At 37.6% G+C, this 19,066-nt stretch overlaps 1 protein-coding gene across 4 annotated transcripts in view; it reads right to left on the reverse strand.

The window, feature by feature from the left end:
- Positions 1 to 719: 719 nt before the first annotated feature.
- The window catches only part of LOC126355792 (uncharacterized), a 171,909-nt gene continuing 153,562 nt past the window's right edge, over positions 720 to 19,066 (reverse strand). For 3 of the 4 annotated variants that reach the window (XM_050006202.1, XM_050006201.1, XM_050006200.1), the window contains 4 exons: positions 14,366 to 14,517; positions 12,316 to 12,539; positions 7,061 to 7,263; positions 720 to 2,211 (listed from right to left, as the gene is read on the reverse strand). In XM_050006202.1, coding sequence (XP_049862159.1) covers positions 2,026 to 2,211; positions 7,061 to 7,263; positions 12,316 to 12,539; positions 14,366 to 14,517 — 765 coding nt within the window. In that variant the 3' untranslated portion in view covers positions 720 to 2,025. The remainder of the gene's footprint in view (positions 2,212 to 7,060; positions 7,264 to 12,315; positions 12,540 to 14,365; positions 14,518 to 19,066) is intronic. The other variant, XM_050006204.1, reaches the window with a different exon arrangement.

Genomic DNA, 19,066 nt, shown 5'->3' on the forward strand with positions numbered 1-19,066 from the left:
ATAACATGCAGCCCATTCTTGCTCTCCATAACACTAAGTCAACTAGCTGATCAATATGAAAGTACTTTTCCTGTTGTTGTCTATTGTGTAGATAGAAGTGTTTTGATAAGTGATTTCACAACCAGCAGCATAGAGCCTGACACAATTGCAAATTGTTTGTATTAAGAACTCACCAAATTAATGACACAATGAAATATCGACTTAGAGGCATGGGGTCTAGGCATTTACTGTAATGCAATCTTCATGTGAATAGACTACTTGCAAGACCAAGTGCTAAGAGAAAACTGCAAATCACTGACAAGTACAATTGCACACTAGGTCTCGTTTCTCCAGTATCTTCAGCTGGAAAATTTTATTCCAGGGTTTGTGGTACAGAGTCACTGATTATAAAAAAAACAGTTGGCACATGATATTGAGAACTGATGGAACACTTAGCTGTCTACATAAGTTACTGATTTTGATGTAAATTCCACAATGTTCACAAAGTGCTGCACTCAGCAACATGTCATTTACAATGCTTTAGAGAGAGCATGTGGAACAGCTTTATGTACTTGCACAGTTGCAAAGGATACACTGTTGTTTGTTTAGCCTTATTACAACCTGTAATAGGTTACTATTTTGCTAATAAATAAAAATGCAGACACTAAAATTATGAAATTCTCTATTTTTCATTTGTGTAATTTAGAATTATAGTTTTGGTATAGTATTGCCTTGGCAGTGTATTTGTCATGTTGATTCGAAATGACTACCAGTAGATAAAACTTACTCATAATTTTATCCATATAATATATATACAAAATTTACATGAAATATCAGCATTAATTTACAAGATCTATGTTTATGAACCTATGTTTATGAAGCTATGAAGTATAGCTCGCATTTGACTGATCACTATGATACAAAAGTATACAACATTCAGTATAAAGAAGATTACATTAGGAGATATTTAGTAAGTCATTGAATACTCAAAGTTTTGGCCCTGCTAATAAGTGTCTGCTGCAGAATTCATATAATTATTTTTAAAGCCCTGCTTTTCTTGATTTAATAGAACACTACCTTTTTTAAAAAAATGTTATTTTGGAAATATAATTATTAAAAATGTTGTCATTAAAATCAACACAAAATTATAAAATGTAACCCTTGCAAAAATCCGATATTAACATCTGGCTTTGACTTTTCTGTTTCCTAAAGTGTACATTAGTTAATGAAAATTTAAACAATGAGATATAGTTTCTAGGATCATCTTCATGGGCTTTTCAGGTGTAATAGCATTACAGATTTCTATCTGTTGTGCATGAAAGCATCCACTGCAATATTCACAAACCTAAAAAGGAAATTGCTTCAATATAAAGACAGCCGAAGTTGCAAGATCCTCTTTTTATTTAACTGATGACTAGTATTTGAGGCTACTGGCTATACCACATATGTAAGTATATGTAATTGCTAACTCAGTTAAGAATGAAATGGGAATAAGTTCTTCATCGCATTAATATTGATTATGCTTCAGTAACTTCACATGTTAGTTTGAAGCATTTGTTTTCTCCATCCTGGAAAACAATTGGATGTTTAACAGTTCCTGCGTAAATTAATCTCTTACACTGCCCATTACATATCTTCTCAAATTCTGTATGTTCACCTACTACAAGCTGACTAACAGCATCCACTGAAAAGTTTAGGACAAACCGTTAAATATGTGCTGTGCATTCAGTCACAGAGAAATGAATTGTGTGGAATGGAATATAGCTTTATAAAAGGTACACTGTCATCTTTTTTGTTTTAAGGCCATTGTTTCTGTGTTTTAAGGCCATTGTTTCTGCTTTTTATTTCCTCATGTTTCACTAGCACATTGACTAAGATAATCAAAGAATAACAAATGTGTTACAAATTCAGTCTTGTGAGTGCATGTGTTATGTTTCATACAATCTCTGTATCAGGTGTCAATTTATGTTTGCAGTTTACTACAGAATGTATTTCATAAGTGTGTTAACTAATTTTCACAACCATAAGATAAAATTAAATCACCATTTATGAGTAATTCCAGGCACCACCATCGCTGGTGACCAAAGAAATCCAATTCAGGTAGGAGACAATGCGAGTGTGGACATCTGGGATACCAGGAGTGCCACATTTTGGAGCTCCAAAACTGATAATGCCTGTGGCATAATAAAGTCCGTCAACATCCTGAGCCATCAGGGCTCCTCCACTGTCTCCCTGATAAAAAAAAATATATAATGCAGATAATTAAAAAACGATAGATTAGGAAGTAACTTGTGACATGAAAATATGCAGATAACTATTTTTCCATTTGTATTTGCATTTCTCTGTTTAAGTACTTACTAAGAACAATCATAAGCAAACTACAACTGACAGTTAAATCTATCATACTGCAGTTGAGTATGCAATGTTTGAGGTTTCCTTTTAGATTAAAACTATGTATGAGACACACATTTTAAACCAGAACTGTGCCTTGTGCATGGGTTGTTTTTTCCTACTATTCTATCCAAATTTAACTTACAGCATGCCCTCATAGTTTCATCTCTACAAATACTTTCCCCTATTTTCTAAACTTCTCAACAGCTCTCCTGCACACCATGCTGGACTAGCACCCATGAAAGAAAGGATATTGTGAAGAAATGGCTTAGCTGCAGCCTTTATAAATCAGTCAATGAGATCATTACCCGTGAATAGGAAGTTTTTTGGTTTGCGTCTCAGTCTGCCACACCATTTTAATCTGCTAGGATGTTTCAAAACATTATTTCTGGAAACAGTTGGCTACAACATTGAGAATCCATTTCTCCTCAACATCATTTCTCCCAGTGGTGCTAGTCCATCAAGGTAACTTTGGCTAAAAATTTATCTCAGAGTTTAATGCAGCAGTCTTCTTTCATTATTTCTTTGGAAGAAACCCTAAATGGGCTTTAGGAATACCAAATCTGCAGTAGTTGTACAGTTAGGTTTAAAATCCTTTATTAAGTGATAAATGCTTGGCACATGGTTTAATTTGGAGGCCAGTGATTTAAAATTATTCCCATTTGTCGTAGTAATACTTTCTTTTTCTTTTTTTGTTCCTGCTTAATGAACACCCAGTTCTATTTTACTAACTTCTGTGGAATACATCATACTGGAGTGATTCAGTGAATAGAGCTGTGGTCAGTGCAGGAAACAGAATTCCATATTTTTTCTCTTTTTGTTTCCTGCATAATGAACATCCAGTTCTATTTTATTAACTTCTGTGGAGTACATCATGCTGGAGTGATTCAATGAATTAAGCTGTGGTCAATCCAGAAAAGGCTAGCAACACAACTACTGCTGGATCAGTCTTGAGAAAACTTCTTAGCTGTGCTTCAGTAAGGCTGTACATTACATCCTTGCCTGAAAATGTGTTCCATAGAAAGGTGAGATTCAGTTTCTTTTTCCAGTAATTCCACAGTTTCCTACAGTTGTTTGTCTTTTCTCTGTGTTGTCACTTTCTTTCTTCCAACAAACTACACCTTGTATCCTATTTTTAATGTACATGTATGCCTGTAAATTTTGCATTTTATTTTTGAAAGGGTTTCTGTATATGATTTCCAAATACCATTTTTCTAGGTTTTTTTTTAGTATTTGTGATGCAAGATTTTACCTGCTTCTGTTTCCAAAAATATTGGAATATTTGTTTTGTTAATATGTCCTCACTAATTTCTAAAGCTCTATTTTTGGAAAATTATGATGAGTTTGTGATATAGCCTCTGTTCTTACAGGATGGGATCAAATTTTTGAAGTCATCTATATGGTGTTGTAGGCTGAGGTTCCAGGTATCAGACTCTACAACCTCATTTGTGAGTAACTGGAAAAAAATTGGAATGATGTGTGATGCTCGACAGCTTTAAAAAAGAAATGTTATTCAAATAAATTGTGTAGTGGTTGCAGTATAGGCCTCATATGCAGGGTTTGTGTGTTTGAATGTTATTAAATGCTTTAAATACTTTTTTTGTAAATCTTTATCAAAATGACCTTTATTATTATTTTATTCAATTTATTGCTTTAAATGTAATTTTTATTATTTCTATTCCCTTGTCACATCATTTCAGTCAACATACTAACTTTTTCAACTGCTCTCATTTTTTTTCCTGTAAATATAATAGTGTTTTTTACCTGCCTTAATATTTAAACATTTGAAAATGCCAATCTACTAGTTAAAAAACAAAGGACAAAATAATCTATTTATACTTAGAGGGCAGTGGTGTCATAAATGTAATTTTCGTTAAAATATGTAAATTTTCTTGAACAGTGATCCTCACACAAATATTTAACACACAAATTCTTACTGCACTATGGACAAAATAACAGATCAAGATTTAAATGAAAGAGGGGCCTATAAGGAGAAGCAAAATCCAAGCAAAATGAGGCATAAAAATAGTGAATGCAACAACATGGATGGTAATATATGATGATAAAATGGAAGAAATTAAAATAATGTTAACATGCAGAAATAATTAAAAACACATGTACAAAGATTCCAAGTGGAAAAATGGTATAGGAACAAACAATGAGAGTAACTGAAAAAGTTAATATCATGAGTAACATAATGTGACAAAGGTGTAGATATAATTTAAAAAATACATTTAGTCCAGTTAAATGAATAAAAATAATGCTCGAAGTAATTATGATAAAGATTTAAAAATAAAAAATTCAAAACACCACAACCTCTTGCATTATAACCATTACACTATGCAATTAATCTGTAGTACAATACTTTTTAAAGCTATAGAATATTATGTGAAATTCTGAAAACGTTTTTGGCCAATTATTCAGATGAGAGGCCCACCAGGATGAACGGCTGCAAGGTGTGGTACCTGGGACCTTAACATGCATTACCACGTACATAATTTCAAAAAGTTGATCACACCACTGGGGACCTCTCCTTGCTAATCATTAATGCTTCATATCAAATGGAATTTGTCTCTCTTTACTATTTGATACTTTAAGACCAGATGTTAGCTAACCATTCTTCCTGCTTCTGTTCAAATTTATCCATATCTGTCTTAAGAGAAGAGAAATAGGAATATACGTAACAGCAGATTGAGTTTTTATGTGCCATTCTTGCTTCGTTCAGCTTTTCTAATTGTTCATCTTTAAATTCAAAGATACTAGTTAGGGGTACAGTATCCTCACACAGCTCCATGCCAGGTGCTTGTTGGGACATCTTCTTAGCTTCTGATAATCATTCATTGCTCCATGTTATGAGCAATATTGACTCACAGATGTTCTATCAGATAATTTTAAGAAAGGGATGAATACCCCTCAATCTTCTACTTCTTCCACTTGTGCTGTGTCCCGCAGTCTGCACAGAGTTGGCATGGTTACAACAGATTAGCATGGTTAATTGAAAGGGGTGGCCGGGTTAATTGAAAGGGGTGGCCGGATGCCCCTCCTGCCGCCACCGTCACCCCCTGGGATGGAATCAGTGATCAGTGTACTCCAGCTTTGCATCTAGAGTAAACCATGGAACAGCCTGATATTCACCTAGTGGGCTGTGGAAAACCACCATTTCTTCATTTGAATGTGTTTGTTGGGCCAGAAACAGGTACCTGGATCATAAGGCCATGTTTATACAACAGCTTCACTGCCCACATACTGCTGGCACCTGCTCAAAAATCGATCTGTGATTGGTTGCTTTGAGGTCACTCTTTGCTTCAACAAAGGAAAGTAATGTACTCAAATAACTGACAGAAATGTGCCAGAAATGAAGCTACATCATAAATTTAGCTGTAGATATTAACAGTGCTGTAATAATGTCATGACTACACTTGTACATATGTCGTATCGGGGAAACCATTGATTTCTGGACCTGTGTTTATTAGGATTATTTCCTTGCTTCATTTGTCTCTACTCATCCCTTCCATCGATACCTATAATGGTCAAAAACCCTATGTATTTATTAATTTTTAGTCATCTCTTTTATTGTTTAGCCAGTTGCCTTGCCACAGTGGTAAACTGTGCTGGATTTGCACTTGGATAGGTGACTGTTCAGATCTACCAAGTGCTGTTATCAAATGAGGTGTATTCAGCCTTTGTGAGACCACCTAAGAAGCTACTTGATTGAGAAGCAGTGGCTCTGGACATGAAAACAGACAATGGTTGGGATAGCAGTGTGCTGACCAGTTGCTCCTCCACACCTGTGTCCAGTTACGCCAATAGACTGAGGATGACATGGCTGTCGGTCAGTACCATTGGGCCTTCGAAGGCCTGTTTGGACAGAGAGAAGTTTCTTTTCTGTTTGCATTGAAAATGTAATAACTGTATATTTTAACATTTTGCAATAACTGTCCTATGCATGTCTTTAATAGGTGCTACGCATAAAGCCACAGTCAGTTTGCATCTAACATTCATTATGTAAACTACTGTATCAGTCCACATACAGCTTTCTTTAAGTAATGTTTGCAGTCATTGATACATAACTCAGTCCATGCCAAACAGCTGTAAAACACAGTCAAATGCATGTAGACACTTGTGTATATTTTCAAATGGACATTTATTGGATATGTACCAGTGCCATACTGCCACTTGTTAGTGCAATTTAGACTCATTGTAGTCTTTGTAGGTTTACTGATCTGTGAAATTTACTATATAAAAGCCAAGGTCTGTGATAATAAATGTACATAAAATTGGAAAATCAAATTTGTTGGAGTTGTGAAAATTATTTTATATTTACTTGTGCCACCAAGCAACCATTAACTGGACACAAAGAAAAGAAGACGCCATATTAAAACACCCATTCAACTGGATCAGTAAACTTATGAGTTGTTGGGGAAATATACACCCCAGGGAATCGTATACTTTGTCTCTGACATATCTCTGTCTCATCTACAAGAAGTAATGACTAACTCAAAGTGACAAAATTGTAGACAGCATACTTTTTACTCACAAATACAATAGCAATTATAATGATCAACTATTAGTCAACGTGCTTCTCATCCAGAAGTATATCTGAAGTTTTTCTGTAACGTTCTTTGAAATGTCTAATTGCAGAAACAAAGATTTTGCACTAATATTGTGACATTTGTACAAGCAGACTCACATTGCAAGTGCCAGCAGTTGGTGAGCCAGAGCACAGGGTGTAGGGTGGGAGTGTGACCCCAAGTGCAGCCCAGGCACGCTGGCAGGTGGAACGGCCCACCACTTGCACCGGGGCCAGCAGCGGCAGTGCCGACACTTGGCCGTTTCCCACCTCTCCCCAGCCCAGCACCTCTGACAGGGTGCCTGCCTCTTCTAGAGCTTCAACTGTAACAAATGATGTCTACTGTTTGAAGAACTGCATATAAGTAACCCAAGAATAGTGTTGACTGGAGTAATGTGCACTTATGAAGATTCTACAGAATCCTCAGAATAGAAATTAATTACTGCATAAGAATAGGACATCATTTGTGTCATTAACTCAGAGATTGTTTATCCATATAGCACATGCTACAGGCCCTGTGCTTTCAGGCGCTCATGGCTGGAATTCCAGCTCTGTGCTGGAAAATTAAACACTAGCAGTTTAGAATTGCAAATGATAATTCTATTTTGCATTGAGTGTGCATGACTAGATGGTATTTTTGAAGCTCAAGAAATAATAGACCATTGACATAAAATGATGTATATTTTACAATGTTTGAAGACTATATTTGTCACTATTCTAATTTATTAAATCACATTTTACACATTTTACAATTGCTCTGCTGTTCATTACTACAAATTGTCACCACAGAAATTGTTTGCTTTCAGTCATTAACTGAGCTAGTCTAAAAATTGTTTGTTGATATTCTCACACCAAATAATCAAGGCTGCTAAGCAAAACAGAGTATTTTAACAGTCTGATATGTATTTGTTTGAATTATGGTTAGTGATAACACAGTGAGGTGATGAAAGTCATGGAATACCTCTTAATATCATATAAGACCTCCTTTTGCCCAGCTTATTTTGCAGTGACTCAACATGTGATTGGCTCAACAAGCTGTTGGAACTTCTCTGCAGAAACATTGAGCCATCCTGTATAGTGGTCCATAATTGCTTAATTGTTGCCATTTCAGGATTTTGTGCACAAACTGACATCTTGATTATGTCCAATAAATGTTTGATAGGATTCTTGTCAGGTGACCTGAGTGGCCAAATCATTTTCTCGAATTGTCCAGAATGCTGTTCAAATCAATTGCAAACAATTTTAGCCTAGTGACATGGCACACTGTCATCTGTAAAAATTACATTGTTGTTTGGGAACATGAAATCAATGAATGGCTGCAAATGGTTTCTAAGTAGCTGAATATAACCAGAACCCAGTCCATTACATGTAAACACAGCCCACACCATTATTGAGCCACCACCAGCTCACACAGAGTCTTGATAATTTGAGTTCATGGCTTCATGGGGTCTGTGCCATGGTCAGACCGTACCTTCAGCTGTTATCAACTGAAATCAGGATTCATCTGACCGGACCATAGTTTTCTAGTTGTATATTGTCCAATCAATATAATCACAAGCCCAGAACAGACATTACAGCCAATGTCTTGCTGTTAGTAAAGGCACTGTGTTGGCTGTCTGCTGCCATCGCCCATTAACATCAGATTTCACCACAATGTGCTAATGGATATGTTCATTGTATATTCCACATTGATTTCTGTGGTTATGTCATGCAGTGTTGCTTTTCTGTTGGCACTGACAACTCTATGCAAAGCAGTTCTGCTCTTGGTCATTAAGTGAAAGGTGTCAGCCACTGAATTGTCCATGGTGAGAGGTAATGCCTGAAATTTGGTATTCTTGTCATGCTCTTGACACTGTGGATTTCAGAATATTGAATTTCTTAAAAAGTGCCAAAATGGAATGTTCCATGTATCTAGCCCCGACTACCATTCCACATTCAGAGTCTGCTAAATCCCATCGTGCAGCCGTAATCATGTCAGAAACCTTTTTCACATGAATTAATTGTGTACAATTGACAGCTCTGGCTCTTCATCTAGCTAGGTGGATGTGCTAACAATTTTGCCACCCTGGCATAACAGTCAGTCCTGCTTGCCAGTAATTCAAATGATGGTAAAGATGTGGAATAGAGATTAACTCTCTTTCAGTAACAAAAATAAAATAAGAACACCGTGTTCATTTGATTAGTTTCAGTGTATACATTATCTATCTACGTAAAAGTCTAAAATATTATTTCAGTGTTGTGATGGAGAGAAACACACATCAGGCACACTGAATAACCTGTAAATCTTTAAATCTTATGGCAAAGTTAGTCTAGCAAAAAGTTACATGCTCAAAAATTGTGGTTTGCCTCAGCACAAACAAAAATATGCTGTACATCATAAATACAGTTCTGAGTGTTTGCAACATGATTTCAAAGTGACCATTTTTTGTATAAATGTCCTCTGTGTGTTCTGTTTGGACTAGATGACTAGTGGTTAAAAATACAAGTGGTTGTATTAGTGATGAAATTTATCTGTGTCTTTCTGTACAATTGGGGCTAAAATGGTTACCCAACTCATTAATGCACATCTGAGCAGAGGTAACTGCCTGAACATAACAGTGAGGGTAACCAACAGATCACATGTGGAATAGAAACAGCAGTCACCTCTATAATTTAACATTCCTGAAATGGTGTTGCATAGCCACCTCAACAAGTTACCAAATTTATTATTAGGAAAGCACAAAAATAACATTCTGCTACTTATTTGGCTGAACAGAGGTTATTTGTTGCTGTGTGAAGGAGCTTACAAAAGTCAGCTGTGATGGGCAGTTTTAATGTCTTGGCTAATGTTTATTATGTTGGTCAGATAATGGTTAGAAATCAGACCATAAAGCATTTTTTATGGCTTACATTAGTGTAATTAAATTTCATTGGATGTTACTTTACACATCATATGGAAGTAAAATAAAATATTTAAAAAGTTATGAGTACCAGTACATGTTGCTGGATAGGGTCTCCAGAATTCATAGGTGCTAATAGATCCCATGTGACCTTAAACCAATCCTACTTTAGCTATGCTTACTCTGGTTAGGCACCTTCAGCAATTATAGTTTGTGTGATGCTAGAATGTCATAAAACTGCAGCTGTACATAAAAGTAAAGATTTGTAAAGATTATCCATCAGACAGAAATGCCCAAATAATAATTGAAAATGGAGTTGATAAAGTGTTCATGGTTTAGCGAGGTGGCAACACATAAACCAGTACAGTATTATTTTGTGTCATATGTGGACAAAAACAGCATCCTGTGTCCACCGCATGATAATGACACAGAGTATGGTTTTTGGTCTGATGATACCTTGATCCAGTTAAGCAAATAATGTAAAGAGGGAAATAAAGCGATATGAATGGTTAAATGCATAAGGGTTAGAGTTATGGGCCTGATCTGATAAAGGAATAAGATGATATTCAAGAGAATGAACTAAATATACCCAAGTAAACATGCAGGCTAAATATCCAACTGATAATCAGATAGTGCAGGTAGTGTGGCAAAAAGTTTCTGAAGTTGTCAAATTCTTTCCATTGCATACTGCATTTTGCAACAGGGACTGTCTCTCTATTTTACGTGCTTTTTTATTTCAAAATATTGTGAGAAAAATGATTGCTATTTTCCACATATGTGTGTGTGTGTGTGTGTGTGTGTGTGTGTGTGTGTGTGTGTGTGTCAGTAACCTTCCACAATATATAAATTTGCCACTCTGCTGCTCCCCTGTCATTTCCAGGAAAGTGGTTGCCTATCCACATGAAAATTTACTATACATTACCTCTTCACCAATATTTGGGCTTTGTAAGTATTGACAAGAAGAGACTTTCAGTCTTCTCTCTTGAGATTTTAATATATTCCAGAGTAGCTAATTCACCCCATTTGCAGAGTTTATGGACAAAACAATCACACACACAAGCAAGCACACTTCACCCAGACACGACCACCATCTCCAGCATCTCAGCTGAGATGCTGGGGTTGGCAGCAGCATGTGCATGAGGTGTGCTTGCTTCTGTGTGTGTGCAAATATTGTATGTCTCTCTTTTAGTGATGAAGGCTGTGGACAAAAGCTATATGTGAGTGTCTTTTAATTGTAGCTGTCTACAACTTGACAGGTCTTCTTTATGGTAAGTAGCAGTCTGTCTTTTCCACCATCATCGGTATTCCTGCCTGGAGTTTCCATTGTTTTATTTTTGTTTATTTATTTTTTGATGTGGGAATATTTGAATTATAATACACTCTGAAGTCAGATGGTTAGTTTCATGTCTGTGCATTTGAGTTTTAGTCTCAGAGTTCTATATATTACAGGTTTTCCACATTAATATTACAGTGTATGTAACTCCAAAATCTTTCCTCTTTCACCCAAAGCTGCATGAATTATGATGCCAGAGGTGATCAATAATGAAAGCAAATTACTCATGTAAAGATACAAAAGTATGTAACACAAATGTTAATATAAATGTCTTGACTAATCGACAAGCAGGAGAATGGACACTGAGAAATTGAAGTCAAGCATCATGATAAAAAAGTAAAAGTGTAAAACACTCCCAGCAGCTAGAATAGAAACTTTCTTTGGAAGGGGCAATAGTGAAAAATAGATATTATGAGGAAAGACAATTTATCCCTGAGAGATGAAAGCAGTGAAACAGAAGCGGAAGGGAGCTGAAGGTTACACTGCAAACAGCAAAAAAAAATGAGTATGAGAAGACAATATCAACAGTTAGAACAAGTAGGAGAGTAAATATGAGAGGAGGAAACCAACACAGAGGCAGAATACTATGACAAAAAGGATAGAACAATGAACACAGTCTGGGAAGCAGCCTCTAAGTTTAGGAGAGCGGTATGGGTGGAGAAAGTGAGACACAGCGTTGTCATAAGAGGAAAATAAATGTATACATTGAGAAGGGGCATGTTTAAAAAGTAATGGTTGATGATAAAACTGACAAAGGGCAAGAGATTTTTGCAGAAGAAACCTGCACAGAACAGGCATAATTTGGAGGTAGGACCACAGATGTAATTGGAAAGGAGATTTGTGACTGGGTAAGCATAGGCTTGACACTGATGGAATCACTCTTTATGTTTTGTGAGTAAGAGGAATCAGATGCAACTTTACACAGATGTGTCCCACAGAGAACTATCATGTACATAGTCTGTGGTTACCAGTTTTGTTGTAATCATGTCAACATGCAAAGCTGCAAAACACTGCTTCATCTTTGGTAATCTCTGTCATATGGTTTGGATGACTGATTATAAATCAGAAAAAACTGCCTTTAGGAATATTAATACTTACTTTTATTACTCTTTTCTGATTATGATAAGATAAAAGTAATGACTAGTGATAATTCATGCACTCACATTGTTCAGCATTTGGCAAACAAATTGGTCTGATCACAGATGAGTAACTGATGCTTTCCTTCAGTTCAAGCAGAGCAATGTCTCTGAGAATAGTCAAATGACCTGGATGAAAAACCACACGACTGAGTGTCATCTGTAAACGCTGAGGCTCGGAGAGTGCAGATATGTCATGTGCGCCCAAGTACACCGAGAATCTAGCCAGAAGAGGCTGTGAGCTGGAGTACCTGCAACAGTTGTGCACAACAATAAGCTGAACAGGAACCACAAAACAAAAAATGGAATCAATAATAGACACGCATACTTAGTCCTGAATTTTTGTTCCAAAGTCAAAGAGAATGCACCATCTTTATTCAGGCATATGCATTTTAGTATAATTTAACTTAAATTAATAACAACTAATCATTACAGTGAACACAGAATATAAGAAAAATGAGAAATTGTTTGATTCAATTACTGTGAAGAAATGACTGAATATAACTCATCCACATGTTATAATGTTTCAGAGTATCAGTATTTGGTTTTGAAATGTTCTTCATATGGCCATAACTACAACACATCAAGTGATCTTTCAAACATAATTTTCAGCTACAGCAGCCTCCCAATATATGAGTTAATACAGACTGAGTATGCCACAGATAACCAAACAACATGGATAATCCAAAATATGATTGGTATTTACTACATTAAAAAAGCACATTACATATCACATTTGAAAGCACACTGCATTACTTGTGCAATACTTACCAAAAACTGACAACTTATTAACAAAACTACACTTAAAACACACTATATTTCTTATAACTTGCTTTCAGTTCACTTTTGAGAAATAAAAGGCTAATTTTTTCCTGTCTCTGTCTTTCATTTCGATTTTTGCTGATGATACTTCTCATTTCTTGGAGAATCAAAATGGTGGTGTAGTCAGGTCCATTTCAATGCTTCAATGTGCCTCATCTTCACTCTCTTTGCCTACCGAACACACTTATTTCACTATCAGTTAGCTGCTCACATACTGGTTCATAGGCATCAATATTTAACCACTTACAAATGTTTTTGGTCATCTACATCTTCACAACGAGAAATTTGTATTCTAAATAAAAGTACTCAACCTAATTATAATTTAATGTGTCAGGTTTCTATTTTTTCAGAAATCACCAAACTATACATACATTGCTATCTTATAAAGTTGTTTTTTGGGCAACTCTCACAAAATTATTCAGTGACTACACCAGTTTCAACTGTGTACTTATTATCAGTAGCCCATATAAATATAGGTCGGCCGATGGTTGCATTAAAACATGCTGAAAGTAAACATTTCTTTGGGACTTCTATTAGACAATGGAAAATCCAGGATGGAATGTAACAGTATTAGAGAAGGAAAGTTGCTACTCACCATATAGCAGAGATGCTGAGTCGCAGTAAGCACAACAAAAAGATTCACACAGTTATAGCTTTTGGCCACTAAGGCATTTGTCTGCAACAGACACACATACACACATGCACACACACACTCACACAAACACAACTTTACTGCAGTGTGGTTTCAGTTGTCTGAGACAGCAGACGTGTGTGCAAGTTGCATTTGCGTGAGTTTGTGTGTATTATGTGTGTCTACTGCTGACAAAGGCCTTAATGGCTGAAAGCTATAATTGTGTGTATCTTTTTGTTGTGCCTATCATGACTCAGCATCTCCCCTCTGTGGTGATTAGCAACTTTCCTCCTCTAATATTGGACTTCTATTAGAGGAAGTCCCCTACTAGTATCTTCAATAAAATGTTGACTCCTAGCACATTTGGGTGCAGCCATTGGCAAATCAAAATGTCTGGGATACTCATAACAAGTAGACAGTTGAAACCAGTTGTGGCCTCTAAATAATTTTGTGACCACTGCTTGAAATAAACTTTGTAGTGAAAAGTAATGCTTTTGGCCAATAACAAGGCATATATGAACATATACACAGATAATCCACAAGCCTGAAAATCCACTTTGTGATAATCACGCTAGAGTGAAGTTACTTGTGTTGAGCTTAATTATTTTGGTGAGGAGTACTGACAGAGTGACACAGTGAGCTGCAGTGAGTAGCCAGCGATGGGAGATGATGACTGCACCACACTGTAGCTCTCCATCCAGCAGGAGGGCAGCCAGCCAAGGGAACTGGTGTGGCAGCACCGGATTCCCTCCAAGGATCCGCGTTGTGTCATCAGCCTGAATGAGACATGCGCTCACAACTACTGCTTGCATACAAACAAGTAACTGTTAAATGACAGCCACCACATACCATAAGAGATGTCTGAATACTTCACATAATCATATTTTTTTTAGTAAAAGCAAAACAAAGATCTAATTTGGATAGTACAGATAGAGAGAAAATAGTTATCAACCTTAAAAAGTTGGGCACTAATATTTATGAGCACTAATAATTTACTGATTGAGAATATTCCACCACACAGGCATGACAGATGAGAGAAAACAGCCCTTTATTTTGTTTTTAGTGCTGTGCAGTTTTGGTTGTAAAGCCAAGTCATTAAACAGTTATGACCTATTTTTACTGTTGTGTGACTTACTGAGTGCTATGACTACATTTCAAATATTCCCATTTAGAAAGGTTATACTGTGCTACTCCCTACTATTTTTACCATAGTGTAATACAAAACAGAGAGATATTTTAACCCATCCAGTGGTAGTTATTATGGCCACATGTTGTCATTTAAACACTTTGTGATGCATGTGGGCTCTGCACTTTGCATATAATTTACATGGCAATAGTATTCATCAAATAGAGGTGGTGTTGACAGTAGGTGCAGATAATTTATGTAGCAATAGTATTGATCCAATAGAAGTGGTGTTGACAGTAGGTAACAGGACTATTACCAAATGAAATTTCAGAAAAACTCTCAGTGGCTGAGCTGGGCTAAGTAGTGATCTTGGGTGACATGAATGGTGGAAACATGGAAGAGATGCAGGGTAGAATGAGATAGCAGGGGAATCGCTTAGGAAGAATGGGTATTTATAGAACACACAGTGAGAAAAGGGTATAAGAAAAGACAGAGAATACAAAGTGAGGGAAATGCCCTAGCAAAGGATACACAGGTGAAATATGGTGCGACAGGCAGGTGAGAGTAGGGTAGCAAGGTCCGAGCTGCCAGAGATGCTGATTAAGTGTGCATGAGGTGTCCTTGTATGTGTGAATGAATGTGTGTGTGTTTCTTTTCCTGAAGAAGGCTTTGGCCAGAAGCTAAGTTTTAGCAGTCTTTTCATCATGCCTGTCTGCAACTCATCATGTCATCTTTATGGTGAGTAGCAATCTACCTTTTTCTTTATACTGTTGATATTCCAACATGGAGTTTACATTGTTTAATTTTGCTTAATGCCTTTTATTCCATCCCACAATCTTGTAACGTTTTGTTTAGTTAATATTTTCTAAGGCATTAATCTTCTCAGTGTCTGTTCTCTCTCTTCTTTCCTGTGTTTATTCATCACCATCCAATCTGCACATGCTCTGATTTCCAAGCCACACTGTATCAAGAATCTTATCTGCTCACAACAGACAGCTACGCGACTGTGTGGACTGGAGCCAGCATTTGATGCCTCAAATTCCTCCCACCAATAGTTATAATTTTTCCTACTGATCCCATTTACTGTCACATCCTTGATATTTTCCCATTTTATTTTCCACATCTTCCTGTGTCACACAAACTTGTGATCCTTGACCTAAACAGTCGTCCTTTGCGCCCTCTTCCCTTATCCCAACCCATACATACTCCAAAATCTCAGCTGTTCCTTTTCTCCTGTGTATTTGCATGTTCTCAAAGTATTTGTGGTTGTTTTTATGAATTTGTGCATTTTTATGTATCTGTGAGTGTTTTTGCATGTCATTATGTATTTTTACACATCTTTTCTGTTATTCAGCTCCCGTCATGACCACCAACACTTCCATTTGCCCATTTCTGCATCATCCCTGTTTCCCCTATACCACCCCTGGCACAACGGACCCCTGATCCATCTTTCTGCACCAGTCCAGAAAACTACCCCTATCCCAGCCTAAAACCCTGTCCCACATCCTGTCCTGTAAATTCTACCTAAACCAAGTGATTCCCCCAGCCTCAATGGCATAACCATAAAAATTCCTTTCTCTAGATCCCACACCTCCTTTCACAATTACCACCTTTTCAGATTCTACCCGCCGGCCGCGGTGGTCTCGCGGTTCTAGGCGCGCAGTCCGGAACCGTGCGACTGCTACGGTCGCAGGTTCGAATCCTGCCTCGGGCATGGATGTGTGTGATGTCCTTAGGTTAGTTAGGTTTAAGTAGTTCTAAGTTCTAGGGGACTAATGACCACAGCAGTTGAGTCCCATAGTGCTCAGAGCCATTTTTTTGAGATTCTACCAGTCACTGGCACTAACATACCTAGTACTGCAAAAACGCATCTCCATGGCACACGCATCCCAGAACCACCTCTGTCCCACCTCTGCAAGATATTGCTACTGTGCAATCCCTCTACATACATCACATCTCTGAAATTGAATCCCTTACTTCCAGCATCTAGAGGAGCACTTCCATAAGGTATCCAACTGCTGACATCCTACTGCCTCCTTGGGGCAGCACTATACAACCTTCTATATGCCCACAATGTTCCTCTTCTTCACCCCTCACAGTTTCCAGACCCAGCCCAAATGACCTTTTCAACTTGCCACATCCGCAAACAACCCATCTACACTCCACCAAAATCAGAGCTAGAACTTCCCGGAACACTGTCTTTCCAACAAAACCCTCAGGTCCATGAAGTTTCAGTCCTATCCAAAGGGCTCACCTTTAGCCCTACACCTAAATTTAACCATTGAATTTGTCAAAGATCTAATCTCCTTCTGATCTCTGCAATGGAATTACTTATTTGCCACCAATACCTCCAACCAAAGCCAACCTCATCCCAACACTGAACCCTGTTTCTCTCAGTTTACATCATCATCCAATGGTGATTGTGCCCTGCTCCCACCTAACCACACCCAGGTCACTTTCCAGGAAATCCTTACCTCCAACTTGGCCTCACCATCCTTCTCCAGGTCCCTTCCTAAGAACACCAACCTTTCAGCAGGACAGCCGTACACAACCTCAAAACAAACTGTGACTTAATCATCCTACCTGCAGACAACGGTTCCACTACGTCATTATGAATTGAATTGCAGTGGATAGCTGGCAGAAGGCCTCTACCAATTATATGACTTGTCCACCTATAAATTGTGTCACTGATCCTATACCTTGACCAACATAACCTCCAATCCATGCTCAAAGGCTTAGACCCTTCCCAGAACCTCTCCTCTGAATCCATTTCGCTCCTCATCCCTATGACATGCCGCATACCTATCTTCTACATGCTCTCCAGAATCCACTACCCTAACAATCCTGGATGCCCCATTGTAACTGATTATTATGCCCCTGACCAACACTGACTCTCCACCATCCTTACTCCTTTACCTCTTGGATCGCTACTTGCTACTGTTGATGCCACTTCCCTAAACACCAGCATCCTTCCTGCCCATGGACTTGCAGCTTTGAACACTATTTTTCCCAATGTCCTTCAGACCTCAAACTCACTACTCCTCATAGACCTTACTAAACCAAGCAAGATGCCACATTGGTTAGCACACTGGACTCGCATTCAGGGGAACAGCAGTTCAAATCCGTGTCCAGCCATCCTGATTTAGATTTTCCATGATTTACCTAAATCGCTTCAGACAAATTCTGGGATGGTTTGTTTGAAAGGGTATAGTGAACATCCTTCCCAATCCTTCTCTAATCTGATGAGACTGCTGACCTCACTGTTTGGTACCATCCCCCAAAACAATCAACCATTCAAATGACCTTACTAACTTTATTCTTAAAAAAAGCATTCCGGTCCAAGCTGCTGGAAATGGTGGTCATGTGTGCATGATACGTTCTTCCTTGAGTAATGAATGTGTGTGTGTGTGTTTCATGTTCTGAAGAAGGTTTTGGCCCAAAGCTAAATATGTAACAGTCTTTTCACCATGCCTGTCCTTTTTTTTTTTTTGCTTAGTAGCGATCTATGTTTTTTCCTTACATTGTTGATATTTCCACCTGGAGATTCCACTGTCATATTGTTTACACATAAAGAATATTTGAGGATGAAACTGTGCCACACAAATATAACAACAGTGCTCATTGTATACTCAATAGAAATTACAACTAAAGTACATTGAAATACTATCAGCTATTAATTCGTTCTGCTGTAGTGAGATGGAAGTGTAAGATTTTTCTGTGCTATATTATGCTGTTCACTGCATCTTAAAAACATTTATACTGTACAACTTATTGCTTATGATGAAGTTATGTATGACTGTGTCAAGTGAATAATACCATTTAATTTTTTTGGTTGTGTTCAGAAATACTGAGTACCACAATTTGCTTAAAATACACTCTTGGAAATTGAAATAAGAACACCATGAATTCATTGTCCCAGGAAGGGGAAACTATATTGACACATTCCTGGGGTCAGATACATCACATGCTCACACTGACAGAACCACAGGCACATAGACACAGGCAACAGACCATGCACAATGTCGGCACTAGTACAGTGTATATCCACCTTTCGCAGCAATGCAGGCTGCTATTCTCCCATGGAGACGATCGTAGAGATGCTGGATGTAGTCCTGTGGAACGGCTTGCCATGCCATTTCCACCTGGCACCTCAGTTGGACCAGCGTTCGTGCTGGACGTGCAGACCGCGTGAGACGACG

The sequence above is a fragment of the Schistocerca gregaria genome, chromosome 3 (assembly GCF_023897955.1).
Source record: "Schistocerca gregaria isolate iqSchGreg1 chromosome 3, iqSchGreg1.2, whole genome shotgun sequence".
Classification (NCBI taxonomy): domain Eukaryota; kingdom Metazoa; phylum Arthropoda; class Insecta; order Orthoptera; family Acrididae; genus Schistocerca; species Schistocerca gregaria.